At 32.4% G+C, this 24,152-nt stretch overlaps 1 protein-coding gene across 1 annotated transcript in view; it reads left to right on the forward strand.

The window, feature by feature from the left end:
* LOC118189270 (atrial natriuretic peptide receptor 1-like) overlaps positions 1-24,152 on the forward strand; it is a 184,839-nt gene that overhangs the window by 81,726 nt on the left and 78,961 nt on the right. The window contains exons 7-9 of the mRNA XM_085816715.1: positions 1,661-1,790; positions 22,677-22,751; positions 23,383-23,460. Of these exons, the coding sequence (XP_085672841.1) occupies positions 1,661-1,790; positions 22,677-22,751; positions 23,383-23,460 (283 nt within the window). The remainder of the gene's footprint in view (positions 1-1,660; positions 1,791-22,676; positions 22,752-23,382; positions 23,461-24,152) is intronic.

Raw genomic sequence — 24,152 nt, forward strand, 5'->3', positions numbered from 1 at the left:
TTGCGCAAGTTATTTATTTACGCCCAATAAAACTGGGAAAGTCTAGTAAAACACCTACTTACGCCTAATAGGAGAGGCTTATTGAAGTAATTTTGATGATTGTTGGAGGGCTTAGGCAACAAGAATCAACGTCTTATTCGTAAATTTTCAGCACTAGTTGAAGGTTTACATATAAAACCTACTTCTGCTGCAGAAGTGCAAACGATGAAAGAGAAGCCTGTGATCAGGCAATGACAATGAGAGGAAGGAAGTCAAGCTTGCCCTAACAACTCCAATAGTCTTTATCTGGGTTTCTTATTTTAATACAGATTTAACTCTGATGAACTTATTAGCACCAGAGTTACTCGAACTTTTCTTTTTTATCATTATCGGTATCATTTTTGTGTGCACGTCATCTTTCAAATTGTTGCTACCAGATAATGTCGTCTTGCGTGACTTTTAAAAGAATTAAATAAGGAAGAACATGTATGCAAATCTAGCAGTAAAAGGAATCAATAGATTTCAAAACTTATCCTTTTGATAATTTCTTAGCCATGGATTAAATTTTCATCAACTGCTAGAAAAAGCTAATATATTCTTTAGTAAATAGGTTATAGCTCAAAAATATTAAGATATAACTTGGCGTTTCTTAGTTTTATATAGATGTACTATTATTTGCATTTTAAGTTTAAAACAATAATTATTTAAAACAACATATATCGAATACCGTGAAATCTAAATTATCAAAATTCCAAGTAATAATTACAAAAGAAGGGTAAAACTTCATAATTTTCTTCTCGTTTTTGCATCGCCAAAATGATCAAATCCAAAGCCGTCACCCCCCCCCCCGAGTGGTTGCCAGAGTCGCAACAATATGTATGTTCCTCGCATTGTAGAGAAACGACAGCACCTATAACCACCAAATTTTGAATACACGAAGCTTTCTATCTGTATATGTGAAAGCAGCCCAATTTTTGAATTTCCTTTTATTTATTTCATATTTTGTATAAATTTAATGAATTTTTGATTAACAAACTCAGCAATTAGAAACCGAGCAATGTAGCTCTGTTCGAATTAAAACACTTTTATATTCAGCGCATCAGACTGTTGCCATTACTCAAAAAGTGAGATCATATCTTCCGGTTTTAATCAACAAACTCAGCTATTTGAAAGCAATGTGTTGCCACTGCCGGAAATAAAATATTTTTACCTTTCACTCGCAGCGTGTTGCCCTTCAGTGAAGCCTCAGATATTTAACTTTCAGATTTAATCTAGAATGTTAATGAGTAACAAACTATTAATTTAAAAGTAAGTATTACAATTTAATACTTACTTTTAAATTAAGTAATAAACAGAATTCTGAGGAATATATTTTTCTATGATTATGCTTGGTTTAAACTAAAATAACTTAAAATCATGAATTGTCTAATTAGAAATATTAAATATTTTATGAAATTGCACGAGCTGTGCTTATTAAATTTATTATACACTTTCTCATTTTTATGATAACTATTTCAGGAAATGGCCGCGCAATACATCAAGTTGGAAAATCTAAGAAAACCAAACGTGTGACAAAATTTTGTCCGAAATTCTAAAGATATTTTTATTAAATTATCTATTAATTTATATATGATTCTATTGCAACATTCTGCAGCTGTCAGTAATTTCATTTCTCTTGCAGGCACTTTCAACTGGAAGCAGAATTGGCTTCAATGACTTGGAAAATTCGATGTGAGGATATTGTAACTACGAAACCGGGCGTTAAGAAAAGATCCGGTTCGAAGCAAAGTCTCATTCGTCCCAGTCTCGCCGTAAATATTCTTAATTTTCTTAAAGCTTGAGACGTAATATTTCAGATAAATACATAATCTGAATGAAAAATCTGGCAATTTATCTGCAACACATGTAAGATTAACTATTAGTTGCGTAACTTTAAACACTAGAAAGACAAGAAAGCTCTCCTAGTTATTTCCAACTACTCCATTTGACTGGAGAAGTTGGAAATAACTGAGAGAGCAGGAATGGAATCAAATCTATAATAAAAATGCTTTGGGTCTGCAAGTAAAGGTATAAATCCAAGTTAAAGAATTGAGGAAATCGTAGAAATTAACACAAAAGGGAATGGGCATTTCAGTAACACAACGATAAGTTTTATTGTTAACTTTTATCTTTTTCTCATAAAAATGTGCTTAATGAGCGGAAAGAATGAAGGACGTCTTAACTGAGTACATTATTCTTGAATAATCCCTTAATCCATAGTATGATCTATTTAAAAAAAAATAAATGCGATACATATGTATTTACCTTTATTATTTAGAATGACATAAAAAGCAAAATATGCGTTGTAAAGCATAAACCACTTTGCAAAAGTGTGAAAGTTTTTGAAATTTCTGAAACTATTTTAAGGATGATGAAACTTTTAAACTATTTTCATATAATTATTTCACCTCAAACTTTTTATTAATTAATTTTCAAATAAGTTGGTTTAAAAGAATAAAAGAGTTATGACTACTTTTGTGATAGACATTTTAATATTAACTGTTTTTTTCCGAAGTTATAAATTCCGCAAACAGTTATAATTCAGATTTCCCATAATTTTCTTTTATCTTTCTTCATGGCGAAAATCCTGCTAACAAAGGTTATATGTATTCCGTTTCACTTTGCTTTTTTCGCAAAACTTGCTTCTCGATTCTGCTAATAAAGCATTGTAATGACTATAAGCACTATTACTTCCTCTGTAAAATATCTGCGTTAGATCTGACACTTTATGTAAAATAATTATCTTTCTCTCCAAAATGCAGTGAGTATTAATTAGTTTTTATTCCGTTTGTGTATTCAGTTTAGTTAAGTGTGCTTGACGTAGGTAATTATATATATAAAGAAAGATTATAAGATTAGGAAAGGGCAGATATTTTAGTTTTACACATTATAGCATGTAATTATACTAAAACCCAGATGTGTACCGTCACATTTCGGTTTGCAGCTGTTAATGTGATTACATGTGACCCTATGAATAGATGAACAAAGGTAACAGATACTGGTACCCTCTAACGAAACACTTCTGCTTTTAAATGCTTTTCTTTACGCCAGTATTACAATACATATAACATTTCATCTTTATATTCTCTATACTGGGTTAAAAGAATTGTTAGATTCAAAATTTCATCATATTGCTCAAAATGTTTACGAGTAAAAAACAATTTTGACATCATTACATGGATAAATAGTTATTTTATCTAAGTGATAGCATGCCCAAAATTTTCGTCTTGAACCTCCAGAGATATCATCAGCAAGCACATGAAGTTTGTCAGATGCATTTTTATTATTGTAATAAATAAATTAATTAATTAAAATCAGATATTAAAACTTTTCAATTTTGCATAGTTATTGACATGCTCTGCTAGAATTTCATCGCAGGCTAATAAAGTGAAATCTTTTAGTTTTTATTTGTTTTCAGTTATAGATATTACACAATACACTGGAATTTAGAAGCGTTCTTTAAACAATATGGAGTCCAAATTTTTTAAATCGCGTGTAGCTTTTCCTTGCGCAATTGTATAGCACCAATGCTTGCTTTACTGAATCGACTCCAATACATACTCCATTTCTTAGTACTACACGTAGCTTCCATTATAATGTTTAATGCGTTTCGCTTTGTAATATTATTTTTCATGGCCACCTTTGTGATATACAGTTTTTTCCACAAAAATTGCTTCTCACCGGACTTGAATCCAGTAGAGCACGTGTGGGAGATGCTTGGCCGACGAGTTGCAGCCCGTCAACCTTCTCCTACATGTCTACCGGAACTTCGGAGATTATTGCTTTTTGAGTGGTGTAATATCCCCCAAGATCAGATCGATAATTTGATACTCAGCATGCCTAGGCGTTGTACGGACTGTATTGCATCGTCTGGGTGACATACAATGTATTAACAATCATACCAACCATGTAATATTGATTCAGAAGTCAAACAACAAAAATCAGCGTTATATTTACAAACTTTTCACAGGACTAGTTTCGATGGTTTTACCGAACCACCATCTTCAGCTGCAAAACCGCAAATGAAAAAAAAAAAAATAAATAAATAAATAAAAATAAAATAAAAAAAATTCGGCGTGTTATTGTGTCTTAATCATGTAATATTGGTTTTTTGTAAATAGGTTTTTTTTTTTTTTTTTTTTTTTTTTTTTTGTAATTTGCTCCAGGGAGAAAAAATCGCTAATTTTTTTAATAATATCAAACATATAGCATCTATTTTTGCTCTTTACCTTTTGTTTAATAAATAAGCTTTACAAATAAGTCAAATTTGTTTTGCTTCTAACTCTTCCTTTGCCTGATTTTGCATTATCCTTAATTTATGGACATGAGTGTATTTTGTGTACTTAATTACCTATAAAAAGTGCATTAAGAACTGTATGTATTACATGAGCATTCTATAGTATGGAATTCTTACGTGTAACGTAGTTTAATACTGCATTTGTTCACTGCATTTTTATATTTGTAGGCAATATGCGTTGCGTGCATTGCGTAGTATACATATGGAATTTTTTGTGCATCATTATTTTAATATTGAAACTTTGTAATGTATAATTTACTTCGTTTAATGTCATTTTAGTGTATTTTATATAGGTAGTTTTGTACTTTATAATTGCATGTTTTACGTGGTATGGGCAATATGTGGTATGCAATTCCCCTTATGTGTAACGTAATTTAATATTCTATTTATGCACTGTGTTTTCCATTTTGTTCAATACCTTACTTAGAGTATTATACATAGGTATTCATGTATAATGTAGATGCAGATATAATTGTTTGTATTACGTAGTGCGTACATTGCGTGCTATGCATGTGGGTTTGTTTTGCCTGCGTAAATTGATCAGCGCAATGAATAACCATAAATGGTGTTGGAACGATACGTGTATGAAGAAAATTGGAAAGGAAAATTTCAAAGGAGAGCATTGTAAATGACCAATGACAACACAGAGAGACGGTGCATTGACGCACTTTGCATAATTCACAGAGATAAACAGTAGAAGCACCAGTCACAAAATTTCATTTGCGAAGCACTGCTAGTGTGTAAAACCTATAATAAGCAATGTGGGAAGATTGTTTCTTCAGTCAGCTGTTCGAACATGCTAACAAAATGGCACTTACAGGGAAAAAAGAAGATAAATTGATAAAGCTGCTTTATCTGACGATGGAAAATGCTGCTGCAGCAGTGCGAGTTTATCGACTAAATCATAAACTAAAACCAGGCCCATGTTCCCAAAAAATGTTACGTGATTTGGTAAAACAATTTGAAGAAACTGAATTCACATGTTATTCACTGCCATCCATACGACCATGTGTTGCTGTTGAAGTTGATGCAGAAGTCCATGAAACGATTGTTTCAGGTCTCTTTTTTACATACTGAAAGAAAGTGTTGCCCGCAATTTGGATGTATTCATAATCAAAGTCCTCAAGTTTCTGCGCTCTGTTTTACTGGTGTTTCTTTATCGATTCTTGCTTGTTCAGACGTTGCAACCTGGAGACGAGCAACAGGGTGTTGACTTTGTGAATTTTAAAAATCCTTATGATGAGTTACATGAAGCTAAAGTAAATGTGTGATGCGGCATCGCAAGTACATTCGTTCTCGGTCCTTACTTCTTTGAAGAGCTCACTTTCATAAGTATGATAACACGCTTCATCCCAAGTGCTCGGTATACAACATTGCTACAAAATTACGTAATTCCGAAACTGCGAACGCGAAATGTCGTTAATAACATTATATGTATGCAGCAAGATGGTGCTCCTCCAAACGTCGTCACATGTGTTCGCAAGTGCTGCAACAGCACTTTGGAGGTGGAATCACCTCCTATAACTTTGTGGTTTCATTGCCAGAGTGATCCTCCGACCCGATAAAATTTTTCTCTGTCTTCTCTTGTGTTGTCACTGGTCCTTTACAGTGCTCTTCCTTGCAAATATTTTAATTTGTCAGCAATTTTCGTCATCCATATATCGTTCCACTGCCATTTATGTTTTTTCAATGCACTGATCAGTGTGCGCCGGAAAAATGTGAAGGTTGCAACTCGAAAATCTTGAAATGTTTTCACTGTTACCGTAACCGTGAAAGCCGTATTGTTTTAATTCATCACGATCTCGAGCGCATACTTTTAAATATCAATATCTGAAATTTTATTTCGGTTGGTTGAGCGAATAAGCCGCTAGGGGTTCATATAGCGGGATATTTTTTATAATCCCTACTGTGAATTGAATCGTTTGTTGAATGTAAGTAACTAGAAGCAGTGCTATCAAATTTTATGAATTGCGATACATACAGCAAAACTGGCAATTAAAAAAAATTAGATGTTCGATTCTTCAATGATATCGAAATTGATACTAAAGACAAATTCTTTGGATGACACATTTAAAGAAAAAGGTAGTATATAAAATTTTCTACTCCTTGTACCCCTAACTCACTCCTTATGTCTCTAACGACTATTAGAAAGTGCACAAAAGATTTCTTGTTATAATTTAATCAGCCTTAATCGTGTGTTTTTATTTTATTCATCGTTAGTTATTCAATTATTTTCGAGATCCTCTTTCTTTTCGAGTTGAAAGTTATGTTTTGGAATTCCATGCCTTTCTGGGCATCAAATCTCACTATGAAAATTAGAAGTGTCTTCCTGAATTGAATTCTCATTATAATTAGTGGTAATCTTATGATTTTAAAGTAGATCGACATTTTCGCGCTATTATGGTAAGTTACTTTAGAATAGACAATTCAAACCCATTTTCCCCCTTCTAGCTTGTCTCATAATTGTGGTAAATGGCTAGGTCGTTTAATTTACTAAAATTCCGTAATTTCTTCTTTTCGGTTATACGGTATTTCTCCCGCCTTCTTAGCATGTCTTTGGGGTGTAGTTGTCAGCACGCTCGACGCGTATTCGAGAGGCCCGTGGTTCGAGTTCCGGCGAAGGCTTTGCTCATTTTCATTTCTTTTGCTTCGAAATAACCTAATGACTCTACGCGGTGATGATGACGATACATGCTACAGTCGTAAATGCCAGAAAAGCCATTAAATCTTGAAGTGCCTATTGTAAAATAACAGATCATATGGCCATTCCTTCAATAGATCGTACATATACTCTAGAAATGCAACAGGCCAATACTATTTTATTACTTATTTTTACTTATTTTTATTTTTAATAACAATGTTAAAAAAATCAATAAAATTTTTAACTGCTGGTTAGAAGTTATTAAGGCATAATTCTATTACTTCTCAGAAAAGATGTGGTGTAGCAGCATAGTTTGAGATCAACTAAAAAGAGCCGCGATATCAAGCAAAATACATGGCTGTCTTTCTACCATGTCGAAATGTCATGCTTTCAGTATAGCTTCTTGCTAACAATATAGCATGAGTAATAGTTTTTTAAACTAGTAAAAAAAAAATTTTTTTTTTACGTGTTCGGAATTATTTAAATTTTATTTTCTAGACAAAAATTTATCTATTCTTAAGTTTCATTAAGTTTCAGATATTGTTTATTTTCTTAAACAATCTAATTTAGCAATGCGATGGAAGCATAGCATACCTTAGTGTATGGTAAGAAAATATTGTCGGATGTGTTCTTTAATGTTTAAACATATCAAAGCGACATTCCTTTTACGCGACTCACGGGAATTTTAATCATTGATAATAACGACGTATTGCTATTTCGTACTTCTGAATACTCAGTATCTTATTCAAAGCGTCTAGTGGGCTTTGCCTTCCAGAATCTAGACAACGACGAGAAATTTATTTGCGAGACGGGCATTCAAAATTATCTAGCTAGGATTTCATATAATAACCAAACAAAATTAATCAATATCTGAATTCAGTTCTATGTATATTTTGCATGAGTAACTCTTTTGCAATGATTGTTAGTGAGATAAGATTGAATAATTATGAACTTCAAATTTATTCATTCATTAGTTTGGGGAAAACTGACTATTTTCTAGAAATATCATTACCTTCAATATCCAAATACTGCCGCTGAATATGATTTTCAGAATTGACGGAATACGCTTTACCTCATCTTATAAAAATATGTGATAATTGTACATTTTACACATCAAAAAATATTATTCAACCATTCATAATATAAACATTCATTAGAACAGCTTGTGACTTGTTTGTTAGGTTATTCTGTTTAATATTTTACTATTATTTAACAAATAAGTATGTAAAAGTTCCTCACTCTTTTTAGCAAAATTAAATGTCGGAGAACTTAGTGAACTATTAAGCGACTTATCGCTGAATTCAAATACCTAAAGTCGTAGACTTATGAAGGGTCAACTACCCTTTATTTCTCCCAAAAGAAAATTAGCAGTTGGCTTGAACTCAAATTACAGCAAAGCCTCCACTTGGGCTTACATTAAAAATAAGAAATAAGGACTAAATTACGACTAATTAAATGACTTAGCCGAAGCTAATTAAATGACTTAGCCGAAGCTAATTATCTAACATAATTGGCGCTTAATCTAAACTAGCCAGCGAATATCAAAAAGCACGTAATAAACGGCCGAGCGTAACAGCTTCAAGAGAGACTTAGCCCGAAGGCAAACACGCGCAACTCAGAATTCCTACCTCTCTCTCACGAATTAAGTTGAAACTTCCTTAAATACTACTTCTAACTTATTTGCATTCACCGCGATTCTAAAAACTCATTCTGGTAAGGAGTTGTATGTGGAAACAAGAATTGATAGAAAAGCACTTTTAAAATTATAATAAATAAATAAAAATCTGTCAGGTTTCAGATTTTAAATTACGTCCAAATTTTAACGTTTTGTGTGTTACCTTTATTTATTAAATATCATGTTCTTCGCACTTAAACCATAAAATTCAGTTCAATAGCAATGTCGCGAAATAATTTTAAAATGAGCATATCTTTAGAATTTCCGATGCACAGTTTCGCGCGCTGGAGATAAAAGTTTTTTTTTTTTTTTTTTCCCGTAGCGTGTTGCCATTGCTCGCTTTGAAATCCTTGAGTTTGTTAATCAAAAATTCGTTAAAGTTTTACAAAATATAAAATCGATAATAAAACAAATTCCAAATTTAAAATTTGGTCTTCCACATGCCCATATTCGTAGGAGGATTACGTTATTCAAAATTCGATGGCTCTATGTACCGTTGTTATATATTTCACAATGCGAGAAATATGCATATACACATGCAGATTTTTCATTATTTAATTTCTTCAAATATAATGCAGGACTCTATTTGGTGGCAACAGTTTGAAAAATGAGACAGACATTTATAGTGATTCAACGCAAAATCGCAAAACGAAAACAATAGTCCTTCAGGGACAAAGCCCTTTGGACTAATAATAACTGTTATAAAATTAAAATATACCTTACAAGTTTCAGTTTTGAGCTTTTCTTTATTGTGTTTCTTCGAGAATGCATTCAGAGCCCGCAATCAGTTCAAGGTTTTCGGCACTTTGTATATTTTTTCTAATTATTTGCGAAGTAGACATACCAAGCAAATAATTCTAAAGATCATTTGCTCAGATAATGATTCAGTTTTACAATCAATCCTCTTAAAAGGTAGAATTATTTCTTTCAAAGCTCTAAAAAGTGAAACTTCTTCATTCCATATATCCTAATGTACATTAAATGCATCCTATATATATATATATATATATATATATATACACACACACACACACACACACACACACATATATATTTTAATATTATATATATATAGATAGATAGATAGATAGATAGATAGATAGATAGATAGATATATGTAATATTAAAAGCACAAGGAAAAGCCGGAGCAGTGTCGATGCGTGCTTAGATCAATATTGAAGAAGAATTTTGATTGCGTAGTATTTAAAGAACTTGGCAGTCGAGGCAGTTTTAATTCCATTTTTATTTCCAATTGATATTTGTGGCCACAATCACTTGGCACTCTAGTCGTGCCTTTCCACAGAAGATTTACATTTTTGATATTGTAGGGATAGAAAGCAAGCCAGCGAAATTACATTTTAGCACGGTAGAGAGCAAAAGCTGAAGTGCGTAGTTATGAAAGATGGAAGCACGCGAAGAGAAAAGTTTCAGTTTGCAATTTGGTGATTGGTCGAGAGGGATCTGCATTATGGGTTAAGTAAGATCGCATGATTAATTTGAATGACGCAGTTTACACTTAAGCGCTATTTTTAGGACAGATAGAGGAAGTTCTCAAATGAAATAGAAAATAATAGAAGTTATAGTGAATTAAGTTTAGAAGTTTGCTTTCATATTTTTTATCTTACATATTCCCCCTTTCAAAAAGAAAAAGGCGTAGCGACAGTGAAACCTTTTTAAAGAGAAAGAGTTAAAGCACTAGCAAATGTAAAGAAAAAAAAAAAAAAAAAAAAACACATAAGTCATCAAATTTTTGTTCTCTAAAGTATAATTTATAAAGATCAATTTTTTTAAATAAATTTTTAACTTTTAGAGTCCTATTGAATTTTTCAGCATTTCAGTCCAAAAGTTTTTTTGTTTGAGAATTCACATAATCATAATTCTTCAGGGAAGGTTCTTGTTATTACAGAATATCACAAAAACTTTTACATAATCATTTCTTATAATTAAATGTAATGCACATAAATATTTATGATACTTATTTCCATACTGATAAATTATATTTTAACACCATAAATATATTAGGAGTAACAGTTTCAGAAATTATGATTTCACCGTTATTATCTTTCATTTACAATTCCTGTATTTTACCAACTGGAAGCCTCGCAATACTTCTAAACAAACATATCCATCAATAGGGCTGTCCTCTTGAGCTAACCAGTGTGTTCTATGCACTGGTGGCCCAGGGTGCCTAGGCAGTTACTTGAAAAGGCCTCCGTTCCTTGCATTAAGGTAACTGGCCTTTGAGAACTGCACTAATACATTCCATAATAAAAAATAATAATAATAATATAAAAAATTTACATGCATTCGTAAAATGAGAGCCTCCAACATTATCTTACTTGAAGAGGGTGAAGGGAACAACTGTACAGAGGTAATTACAGGCCTCTGCTTAGGAACCCAGTAATACCTCGACATACACTATACTTAACATACAATCACCCATAAATTTTACATGCATTTACCATAATTTCATATTACGTATCTGTAATAATTTCACTTATTTTTTACACCAACTTCATTTTTAGAATAATTATAAAATTCGTATTCAAAATTCTCAACAAAATTTCAAAAACATAAAAACTTATCTTAATATCCTTCCCTATGAATAATTTAAATAGCTTAAAATTAATTACTTAATTTGCTCACACATAATTATGAAAAATTAGAAAAATTAATGAACAAGAATTTCAGATTTTCTCAAAACAAATTGCAGAAATTTTAACCAAAGTTGAAATGAAAACTATAGAATCCGAAGCACATTAAATAATTTAGTTCCTGAGCTAGATTCACACTAATGTAATAATTTTTGAGCTATTGAAAAAGCGGAAGTGCAAATAATTTTCTGTCGCACATACTTGCAAACACTCACTCGGATCGACCTTGAACCCGCTGTAATGCTTAATTCCTAAACGGTAATTCACTGATGATTTCTTTTTCACTAGGCATTCGAACTTCTCAATTTATCGAGAGATTACTTTCAATCTGTAACTACTACGCGTGATTATTTTTTGAAGCACTTGCAAAACACCACAGCAGAAGAATGATCTGTTATTTTTTTTAAACACTGAAAAAACAAACTTGATGATTCACTTCTTTCACATTATCTTGGATTTATCACAAAACGATCATTTGAAGAGCTGAATTAAATTTTCCATTATATATATACATTACTCTGTTTGCTTGATGATTCAACTATTTTTTAAATGTTATAGCATTTAAGAAATTTTCTTTTTGAACTGTTTGTAACAAGAACTTTAGCTCATTAAAGTATGCAATCGAGAGGCAATTTACTCAATTTATTAATTTTCTGACATTAAAAGGATCTTTTTTATCCGTCTATTCGAAATTTCTATTCAGTTCTACTCGAAAATTGTGAACGAACGCAAAGCATTTGATAGAAGATTATTATCCCAAAACTTAACACTACATAATCAAACTTATATGATTATTGATGATAGAAGGTTATTATCCCAAAACTTAACACTACATACTCAAACTTATATGTTTACTGATTGAGTCGTGTGTCCTCATTAAAAGTTTTTTTATTACGCTCGATTTTTTCAAAATTGTCAAATAAGGAGAGTCTGAAAACATGCCATTTGCTAGCGTTGTTGAAAGAATCAAATTCTTTTAAAGATCCGAGGTTTGCCTTGAAATATATGCTAAAACGATTTATGCTTTGAAATATATGCTAAAAGGATACATGCCTTGAAATATATGCTAACCCTTCCACGATTAATTTTTCACTTTTGAGTACGAGTGATTCAGAATATTATATTCCTTTACTCGAAATTTTTCGAAAACTTCATGTCATGTGCATGAAACTAGCTAAAAATTCTGACATTTTAAGGGCGTTAGTATACTATCTATGGAGAAAATTTATGACGTGACGTTGTAGAGACATTAGGTATTTTTTTTTGGGGGGGGGATGCAGGCAAGATGAAAAATTAGCAACCGCCTTCGCCGGGAATCGAAGAACGGACCTCTGAAATACCGGCCCAGTGTGGAGAATCACTACACCACGAAGGCACGCTAGGAAGGCGAGAGAAATACATTATATACTCCTCCTTTTAAAGGGCGACTGGGGTTTTTAGGGGACCCAATTGCCAAATCTTGGGTGTGGAGATTCATCATCCACAACCCTTTTAGTTCGGGTGCCACTGTAGAGACATTAGTTATTTTAGAATTTGTGTTGGATTTTCAATATCGGGTTATGTATCTGTAGATTAATAGAAGAGAATAGTGTCTATTATCTGAAGTTTCCGTTGCAAATTTCATGTGCAGAACTGTAACAAAAAAAAAACTTTTGTTATGCAGTGACTTCTTAGACTATTATTACACCCATTAAAAAATCAACTAATTAGAATTCGTTCTTTTAATCCTTTCGGATTTTTGCTTTTTCTCATGATATCCCAAATAAAGCGGCTCAAGAGTTTGGGTAGAATGTTAACGAAAATTACTACATCCGTGGTAAGGCAACAATAAATCCAGTTGTGTTATGCAGAATGGAAAACTGATAGAAATATTATAATAGCATAAGGTATGTAAGGATTATGTTAATTTATTAACTGTTAAATTTTGAGTTAACCTTCCTTTCCTATCGCTTCTTAATTCCAACTTACCACTTCCGACCAGAACGTAGTTTTAGAATCCCATTTGAATGCAAATGAGGAAGAGCGGTATTTAACCGCGAAGTTCTACTGTCTTAGTCTGAGAGAACCAGAGATTCTGGTTAGCACGCGTCCGCCTTTTTAGGCTACTCTCTCTTAAGCTATTATTGCGCTCGGCCCTACTTTAGGCCCTTGATAGCTTCGCAGTCAATCTGCGTTAAGGGCCCAACTCCGTTAGAATTTTGATACCTTCGGCTATATCTCTTTAGTTAAGATTAGTTTAACTTAGTTCCTAGTCTCTTAAGTTTAAACCCGAGTGTCGGCTTTATTGTATAACTCCAAGACGGACTTCTGTTTAACTTTAGTTGGAATAATAAAGGGTTATTTCACCCTCCTCACTTGTTGTTTTCTATCTCACGAACTCAAGTGATTATTCGCTTACTAGTTCTTAAGATTTTTCACATTCAACTGTAACTTAAGGTACACAGTGGAGAGTCTTTCGGGTTTACTAAAGGAATTTATAATCTCATCAAAATAAGTACCTCTAAGCTATATAAAATTAGATTACTGAAATCGCTATTTGTAATAAATTTCCGAATTTCTTTTAAAATATTTCTTCCAGTTTTTAACTGAAAATTGTTCCGTAAGTATCACCAGTGACAGAATAAGTAGAATCGTTTAAAAGTTAAATGCAATATTAATGAGCTTTTGAATGAATATCTAATACCAGTATTCTGGAACTATCAAAGTTAAGCTGTTCTTTACGGGTTGAAATATAAATGCCAATCTTCCTGAAGACTGGTATTTATCTTTGCTTGTGCAGGAAAATTTTCAAGTAAACTTTGTTTTTGTGTGGGGATGGGACAAGTGAAGCTCCACAGATCCTACAGAATCTCCAAATTTTAATAGCTTGTAAAGGAAAGTGTCATGGAATTTGAATGAAAATAAGAATTAGGTAGGGAATAATATTTTTATATCTAAATGTAATCAGCTAAATATTAATTACGCATTAGAAACAATGTGCCATTTCGATTTTATTATGGAAATTTAAAGATTACCGTCAAGACAAACCAATAAATTATTAGAACTCAGTTATGTAATGTATAAAATTATATAAAACTAAAATTAACAATTACATAACATTAAACAAAAAAGTTACTTGTTTACCGATTTGTAGTTGAGGATGTAAAATAAACCAAGATATTTGTATAAAAATGATTTAAGAACTTGTAGAGTCATTAGGATTTTTGAAGCAGGAAACATGAAAATTGAGCAATGCCCTCGTCGGAACTCGAACCTGGACCTCTCGAATATGCGCCGAGTGTGCTACCGTTACACCATGAGGGCATACAGAAAAGAGGTAGGAAATACCTCCTAAAAATTTCAGAAATATATTAGATTTGCATTTTTAATGCATGCAGCGTAATTTTAATGGATGTTTCAAGTGATTACTTAATTTACAAGTGAAGATATATATATCAAAAACGTATTTTTATTTAAAGTCATATCAATTGTAGGTGTAGCCATGCAATAAATTTAGTGGAATCATTTTCTGTTCACATATCTCGGGAAATTTTTTATTGAAGTATAGCAATGGATAGTGATATTTTAGCTTATTTTATTAGGCGTGCGATTACAGGCATGTGTAAGTCATGCAATTTTGTAAAAATATATTTTTTATGCATGCTAACATACTGCAAGTATGTATTTTAATGATACATAGCATACAGATATGATACATATTATATAGACACCTTTAAAGAAGCAGTGGATGGAAGGCTACGTTTGTGCTCTTTCCAAAGAAACTTATTCGTATTTAGTAATGAAAAAACGCTCTGAAAGCCGGGGGTTTGAGGTAGACAAAATTGTCAACAAGGATGGCAAAATTATCAAACTTTGGCTTCAAGTGGAAAAATTGTTCCAAGTACATATCCAAAGAAAAAGCAGAATGTTGCGAATGTTGCAAAGATAAGATCTTTATTGTTCAAAGAAAATCCGCTGAGTCAAAGGACTGTTGCAAAATCATTAAAATGTTCAGTGTGAAGTGTAAACAAAATGATTAATACTGATCTGAATTTTAAAAAGGCGAACTAACATGATGTGCATCGTCTTTCTCCACGACATATCGTCGAACGCAGAACACGCTGCAGAATTCTTTATGAGAAACATTTATTCGGACAAAAAACAAAATATTCTTTCACAATAAATAAATCTTGGGTGTATTTAAATGGCTGTAATGAAACGCGATCCATTTATCATCATCAAAAAGGAGAAAACAATCTTAAAACATGGTTCAAAGAATATAAATAAAGTGTTTCAAAGGGATTTATGACTATTCCCGGTTTTTCATATAACGCCAAATTAAAAATAAAGAGAGTAGAGGAAAATGTTAAGATCGACTCCACATATTATCAGAAATATATTTTATATCTAGTTTTCAAATATGAAATACCTTCTCTGTATCCACAGTGCAATCAATCAGTAGACCTGAATCAAGACAAAGCAGCCACACGTCAAAATCCACCATTAATTTCCTGGAAGATATGGATCAAGAAACGGACGTCAAGGCTGCAACCTTTACTCATATTCCTACTAAATCTCTTGATGTATCACCTATGGATTTTTGCGCTTTTGAACTTTTAAAAAGCGTATTATCCAAACGCCGACTTACAACTCATCTTGGACTTTGGAAAACTGCTCAAGAGGAATGGGATAAAATACCTCTTCCGATGCTACAAAAGTCTTTGTCTTGGAAATTGCGGTGTAGAAAGATACTGAAGAAATCAAACAAAATTTTTAAAACACAAACATGTTAAGTAAAATATTTCTGCAAATACAACGAAAATCGTTTAAAACATGTACGAACAGCCTCTCAAAACTGAAACGTAATCTTATGTTAATAAGGCAGATTGCTGTGGTAAATAAACTGCCAAACAATTTGCAGATCTTAATTACATAAGCAAATAAGCGTACCCATAGCAGTAATTCAATAAACAAATACCAGGAGAAGGAGCAGCAGAAAATGGCTAATAGGAAATTTTATTCCTGAGCTAAATTGCTTCATATACATTACATTTAATGGTAAACATAATTATAATTTACTGCCTCAGGTATTTCCAACTCATGGTTAAACATATTACCAATCCATTGTGTGGTATGCTCTCAATTCATGGTATCACATATTCCCAATTCATTGTTCAATATGCCCTCAAGTTATGGTTCACATTCCCCATTCATGATTCAGCATATTGTAGAGACAATGTGGATTTTTTGAAGAAGGAGAAGTGAGAAATTCCCTTGCCGGGACTGGAACCTAGATCTCTCGAATACGCGCCGAGTGTGAAACACGAACATGCAGAAAGGAAGGAAAAATTACCTTACATAATTTCCCCTTTTAAAGTGCGACTGGTGATTAGGGAACCCAATCGCTAAATCCAAGTGATGAAGAATCATCATTCACCACCTTTTAGTTCGAGCGTCACTGAAGAGACATTAAAGTTTTGAAGCAGGAGAAAAAACAAATATGCAGTGCCCTCGCCGGGTTTTGAACCTGAACCTTTTGAATACGCGCCGAGTGTGCTAACCGTTACACCACGAAGGCATGCTGGGAGGATGGAGAAAATAGAAATGAAATATATACATGATTATATAAAAAAGGAAAAACCTTATATGCTCCCTCTTTTAAAGGGCGACTGGTGATTAGGGAACCCGATCACCAAAAACTGGTGGTTAAAGAAATATCATCCACAACCTTTCGGTTTCGGGCGCCACTGTAGACATATTAGGTTCTTTTGAAGCAGGAGACGTGAGAAATAGCCTCGCCGGCAGTCGAACCTGGACCTCTCGATATGCGCCGAGTTTGCTACCGTTACACCATGAACGCATGGACAAAGGAAGGAGAAAATAGCTTATTTTGTTACCAAATAATGGTTCAACGAACGCACCAAATGATGGATAAGCGTTTCAGTATCGTTTGGTTGCAACTTTTTTAAGTTCCATAATTTGGTGAAACCTTAAATCAAATTTTAACAGTGTCTTTAGGCCTCCAATAACATCACACTTCTTAATTTCAGCAGAAAACTATAAACAGCCACACCGAATGCTTAGTTTTGATAATATTGGAAGAAGTCTAGTTTTTCAAATTTTTTAAACAATCTGCTAATTTTCACCATTAAATCTCACGTATTCAGAAATTTTATTATATGAATATTTAAATAAAGTCAGAAGTTATCAATCGAAGCAACTTAATTTATTGTAAATGTCGCTTGTGTTTCTTAACTAAAATGGATAAATAGAAAATAATTACAGTCTGCAGGCAATTTCAATACATAATTCGGAACAAATATAATTACTAGGACATTACTAAAGTTAAAGCTTAAAAGAAGGAAACTATTTTAATATTTTTCTCTAAATAAATCTCAATGTAGCTTACTCAGGAAAAATTTTACATTCTTCTGTGTCGTTTTTAGTTCGTTACAACAATTAGAGACGCTTGCTGAATGGATTAAACAATTCATGTGTCGGCATAAAGATGGGATAAATTGATCTTGAATTCAATTCAAATTTATCAAACATATCCATGCTTCTTTTCTTATATGTTTTTATTTAAGTGTTTATTAATATTAAAGCATCTTTTTCGTATACGAATCGGAAGTTTAAAAAGAAGAAGATTTAAAAATTATAACTAGTTAGAAAATTTAAATTAATCTTACAAGTTTACAGAAATCGAATTTCAAAAAAGAAAATTAGATTGCACAAATAAAATTGTATTAGCGTTTTTTATTTTACAGTTCTTTAAAATTTTTAACATTGTACCGACTAAAAATATTTTGCTTTTAAGAACTTTTTGTCTGTGGTTACTAAATAAATTTATAAAGTAACAGAATAAACTAAATAATAAAACATTTTAAAAATTCCTAAAACTTACTTCGTTATATTTTCCGGAACATACTTTCCTATAATCCCAAACTCTTTAAGTGATTTTGCGTGCGTTATCTTGATGGGTTTTCGAAACTTCTTTTCAGCAATTTCTAAAGCATTTTTCGTATTCTGAAAGCCCAGTATTTCTTATTTTTGCAATAATATAATAAAGTTCTAGTTTTCGGTTTAAGACCTGGAGAATAATATATATTATTCACTGATTACTTCTCTGGTCGTCTGGTTTTCATCTGCCAAACATATATTAAATGTCTGCATACTGTTATTGCTGTCAGTTCGGTATAAGGTATAAGGAGTTTATTGATTTTAAACAGCTGCCTAAATTACAAAAGATACTGAAAATAAGATGCATTTCAAAATATTCCTAAAGTAAATTATATTATATTTTTAAAAAGTAAATTTCAAGCAAGAACATAATTTCTACCTTCCTTTTTGATATAATGCAAGCTTTGAACTCAAACTGAATTGTTGTAATAATGCTACTCTGTGATCTACTACATGAAAAATCAATATTCTAAGCAATATAATAAAATAATGTTACAATTAATGGCTGTGAATCATAAATGTATTTCTAGACCAGAGTTGAGAAATCATTACGCAGTGGGAGTATACAATAAACAGTAAAATCTGCCTCGAGGACTCCTTCTCGTAGACCACCATCACTGAAAGGGACCATTATTTTTTAGAACATTGATAAGCATCGATGCTAATAATTAGAGCAGCTCTGCTTTAAATTCAGTGCTCTGCAGCCCGATTGAGACCACGACGAGAAATAATATATCTAATTAAGAATAATAAAGTACTATATGTATTACATAAATCAAAGAGTTTCATTTCGAATTTTTAATTAAGAAAATTACTTAGATGAGACAAAACAATTAATCGTTCATTCGTTGCGATTTGTTTCCCTGATTGTTTAATTGAAAGTGACAGTACTTTGTGTGTCTGCCTACACTGAGAGATGAAAGCCTGTACACATAATGACATTGCATCATAAAAATTCTGAATATAATCCTGGGAAATGGCATTCTATATATCTTCGACATGATGCCAAAGATCCCTCTTAGTATGTGCCCCACCAGCTGTACGAGCAAGTCGTTGGCTGATGAAATTCCAGATATGCTCAATGCGCGACATATCAGGGAAATAAGCAAGCCATGACAGAAGCTCTAAAGAAATGTTGTGCCCTAAAGAAGGCTTGTGCAGTCTGAGAAACAGAGAAATATATGCACAGGCATTATCTTGCTGAAATACAGCACTGGAATGCGTCGAAGAATAGAGAGGACATCTGGCTTCACAACTTCCCTTATGTAGCGATCACTGTTGAGGTTGCCCGCAGTCTGGACAATTGGGATCGACAATTGTACCTAATAGCTCCTCGCACCATAATGCCAGGCGTTTGTGCGGTGTGACACACTGTGGGAGCAGACGTTCCCCTCTGTAACGCGTGTGACGCGTACTCTTCCACCATTGTACTCCAGATTGTAGCGGGATCCATTGGAAAAAACAATTAACATTTTGTGTTGTCCCACAGAAGGTGGAGCAGCAGACGATGACGGACCGTGGAGTGGACAACGCAACACTCTAGCCGTGCTCCGATGTTGTGCTAACACACGAGAGGACTCTGTACAATCTTGTCACAGCCATGCGAATGAGGTATCTATCACTCCATGCTGTTGTGCTATTGCTTGTGCCACTACCAAGATTTCACTTTGTTTGATTCTTCTTTGCCCATTTCTTCCACTGTTGTGGCATTACGCTGCGTGCGGGCTGTGATTGCTCGATACGAAAGTCCACCATTTCGAATACCGATGGTGCGGCCTCGTTCGAACTCCGTTACTTGTTGGTGCATCATATCCTCCGTTGTTGGCAAGGCATATTGACCACTAATTTAACGTTCACTGCAGACAGAGGACGATAAACAGATTTTAACGCCACTTTACAGTCCTTATATACATGGAACAAACGGCCGGTTCTCAGTTCACGCTTCACGCACGCGGTGTCTCTTCATAATTCTAATCATTTGCATGTCTTACCTCACTTAACATTTCTGTAAGTTCGGTTCAAATTGCATAATTCCTTCATGGTACTGCAATTTTCACAAAGATTAGTGTATAAATGATTTGTCACGTTTATATATTTATAATATCTATTTCATTTCGTAGCTGAACAAGTGGCATTATATAACAAATCAATACTGAAATGATATCAACAGTTTCTTCAGTTTTGTTTTTGGTATAATTACATGCGGTCCAAGGATTCCGAAGTTAAATTGTATCTCTGCATGTCTTCAAAAAAAAAAAAAAAAAAAAAAAAAAAAAAAAAAAAAAAAGACACAAATCTTAAATGATTAAATCTATATTATAATGTTAAGATATTTCCAAATCAAAATATTTAAGTTGGAGTTGAGGTTTGCGACTAAATATTATTGAAAATATTGCTGCATGCTATGTCATAAGAGACTGGTGGTCTTCAGAGGATGAATATTTTAAAAAGTATCGAATCGAATGATATTGAAATACCTAAGTACGATTTACAACTTAAAGTAATACTTTACATCGTTTTGTTTTATATAAAAAATACCTTTCTCGAATTTAAACTATTCGGGTATTGATTTTAATTTTTTTAATCATTTATATTTTTATTCCTAGAATACTTGCATCCGGAGTTTCAGGAATTACACTTCACCAGACTGACATCACCAGTCAGTCTAACGGTATTCTTGAGTTTCGCCTTTTTTAGCCCAAAGGGGCATTGTCTCAGAACGGCTATTGGTCTCGAAACGAGATTTTGCATCGAATCACTAAAAGCGTTGAATCACTTTTCAAATTGTTGGCACCAAATATTATCGTCCTGCATTTTAGTTAAAGAAATTAAATAATGAAGAATGGGCATGAATGTACGCATATTTCTGGTATTGTGAAAAAGCAACGGTACCTAGAGCCATAAAGAGAATGTAGTTCTCCATCCAAACATGGGCACTTGGAAGTCCGAATTTAGAATTTGTTTTATTAATATATTTCATATTTTATAAAAACTTTAATGAATTCTTGATTAACAAACTCAATGATTTCAAAATGAGCAAAGTTGTCTATCGAGCTACATTCTAAAGATGTGCTGTTTAAAAACAGCATATCTTTACAATTTTCGATATACCGCGCTGGAGACAAAAGTGTTTTATTCCCTACAGTGTTGCCATTGCTGGCTTTGAAATCGTTGAGTTCTTTAATCAAAAATTTGTTACAGATTTACAAAATATGAAATAGACAATAAAACAAATTCCAAATTTCAAATTCGGTCTTCTAGGTGCCCATCGAGTGCAGGTTGCAGGTGCAGGTTTGAGTGGAGGACTATGTTATTCAAAATTTGATGACTCAAGGTACCGTTGTTTTTCACAATGAGAGAAACATGCATGCATTCATGTGGATGATTATTCATTATTTAGTTTCTTTAAATATAATATAAGGCGATAATATACGGTGGCAGTAATTTGAAAAGTGATACAGCCGTTTATAATAATTCGACGCAAAATGCCGTTTCGAGACTAATAGCCCTTCTGGGTTAATGCCTATTTGGCTAACAAAAATACGTTTGGTACAGTCATTTTCGTAAAACTGAAAGTTGATACCTAAACTTAGAAAATATATGCCAAAACTTAACCCTGTGTCGGAAATTCTAAATTTATACTGCTAGGCTGCTTTTAAAATTTTTGTAATTTGGCTGTTGAATTGTATATGGCGTAAGTGCGAAGAAAAGGACGCTTAATAATAAAGCTAAAAAGACGAAAAAAAAGTGTTGGCGTGAGTGTAAGATTAGACTGGTAAATTGCGAGCTCAGCGAGAGTGTAAAAAACCTTAATAAACTCTTTTGGGAGACCATTAAAATATGAATTTCAGAATTTTTTTCTTTTCTTTTCTTTTTTTCTCCTAAATAGTGTATTTATAAGCCATAATGTTCATAAAATAAACAGTACAGTATGCCGTTCAAGATGTCATTGCAAGCATTTCATGCTTCCAATTTGTCAAAGTTTATTATAATTTTGGGAGTGAAAATAACTTTTATGGGGTTAAGTTGCATTATTTCTTAAAACCTCAATATTGATGGAATTTTCCTTCGATTAGTTATCTCAGTATTCCGCAATTATTAATTTTTTTTATCTCTAACATCAATGTAGTGTGAAATTAATAACAGATTAATTATTATCTTTATTTAGCAAAAACTATGTTTTTTATTTAGCAGTTATAAAGTAATAACTTATTAAAAAAATAAATATAGAAATATTGAGTATAGAATATTTTCTAATCGATAAAATCCCACCCTGTTTCGTTTAACTAATGACACTTTCCCCATTTCTAGTCTCTTATTTATATCGACATAGATTTCAAAAAAATCTTGTATTATATTATTGTTAATAAACAGACAGAAACATGAATTACATTAAGTTTAGTTTTATATACTTTCCTAATTATCTTAATTATATTTCATTTTTCATTGCAGAGCTCCTGCCCATCAGATGCTTTATCAATTGCGAGTATGAACAGACACGTTTTTGTCAGAAACGGATATTATAAAGTAAGTTCCTGCTTTTGAAATAAATGATGTAAATAGATCTTGGAGATATCGCAAAAAAAGTATAATTTCTTAAAAATCTTATCTGTTCATCAATTTTATTTTTCTTATTTTTTATTAATAGTAGTGTACATGAGTAATCGAAATACCTAGAATCATGAATTAATCGAATATTAATCGTGCGTTAATCGAAAATGAATTGTGCATTAATGAAAAACATCTAGAACATTGAAAATTTAATTTTCTGTGTTTTTAACCATGAGAGCATAGATTAATTTCATTCCCCTATATTTTCTTTAAATTTCATTATACAGTATTATCTCTGAGATTTTGCAACGTAACAAATAAAAAGCTGTCCAACTGCCATCTAGTACTATCAAACTTCCCTATCGAAAATGAAACTTTAAGGTTAGGAAATACATTAATTTGTTAGAATTATCAGCTACTGAATCTTTTACATTTTCTCTGCATTCCTAAATATGAATTATAATATATTATATTTTCTGATATAAATTTTAAACTTAGTTGCAATTTTTTTATTTCACTAATCCTGTATAAAGCTGCTGTTTTAGTGCGCTGGTCTTTTTTTGACGTTTATCTATGCTCAAAATTAAAACTGTAAATGTATTTTCAGGGCATGATTGTAGCTATAAAGACCATCAACAAATCTAGGGTGGACATAACTCGGTCGCTTTTGCTGGAACTTAAAAAGGTTAGATCTTAAATTTGTGATTTTATTATACTTACACTTTGAAGCATTGCGAGGCCTTTCATTTTTATGACTGTAAGTATATGACGCAAGAATGTTTTGTTACATCCTATTATTCTAGATAAACGATAAAAGTTATAGAATCAACATTTCTATCACTATAAGTCCTTCTTCAATAAAATAATGTTGCCTAATGTAGAATTATTTTATTTCCAACATTAAAGCATTTCTTTTCCTCGGTTTAAATTATCTATATCTTTTATGGTTTCGAAACAGTCCTGAAATTTACCAACAGTCACCTAAAATTTGAATGTTTAGAGTAGTAGACAGATGTGATACCAGTGATGCATCCCCGGCATTCTTGGTCTAGGTGACCTATTTCCATCGAAACATAAGTCTTGTGAATATTTCAAAAAGAAATAGATCTTATGTGAAAGTTTAGAGTAATTTCTAAGACAACTTTGGACATAAAATCCCAAGAAGATCCCAAGCCACGCATAGTTGACCAATAACCGACACTAAAAAGTAAACAGATTTTGAGCTAGTAATATAATGGATATGAACTGGTAAGATGAAGGAAATTGCGGTCATACGTAATAATACAAGGCAGTAAAAATTAGAGCAAAATACTTAAAGATATGTAAAATAAAAGACCTAAAAACATATTAAGGAATTAATGCACACATGCAAGTTCA

This window comes from Stegodyphus dumicola, chromosome 5, assembly GCF_044657685.1.
Source record: "Stegodyphus dumicola isolate Sdum_Otavi_A_Nest chromosome 5, ASM4465768v1".
NCBI classification, from domain to species: domain Eukaryota; kingdom Metazoa; phylum Arthropoda; class Arachnida; order Araneae; family Eresidae; genus Stegodyphus; species Stegodyphus dumicola.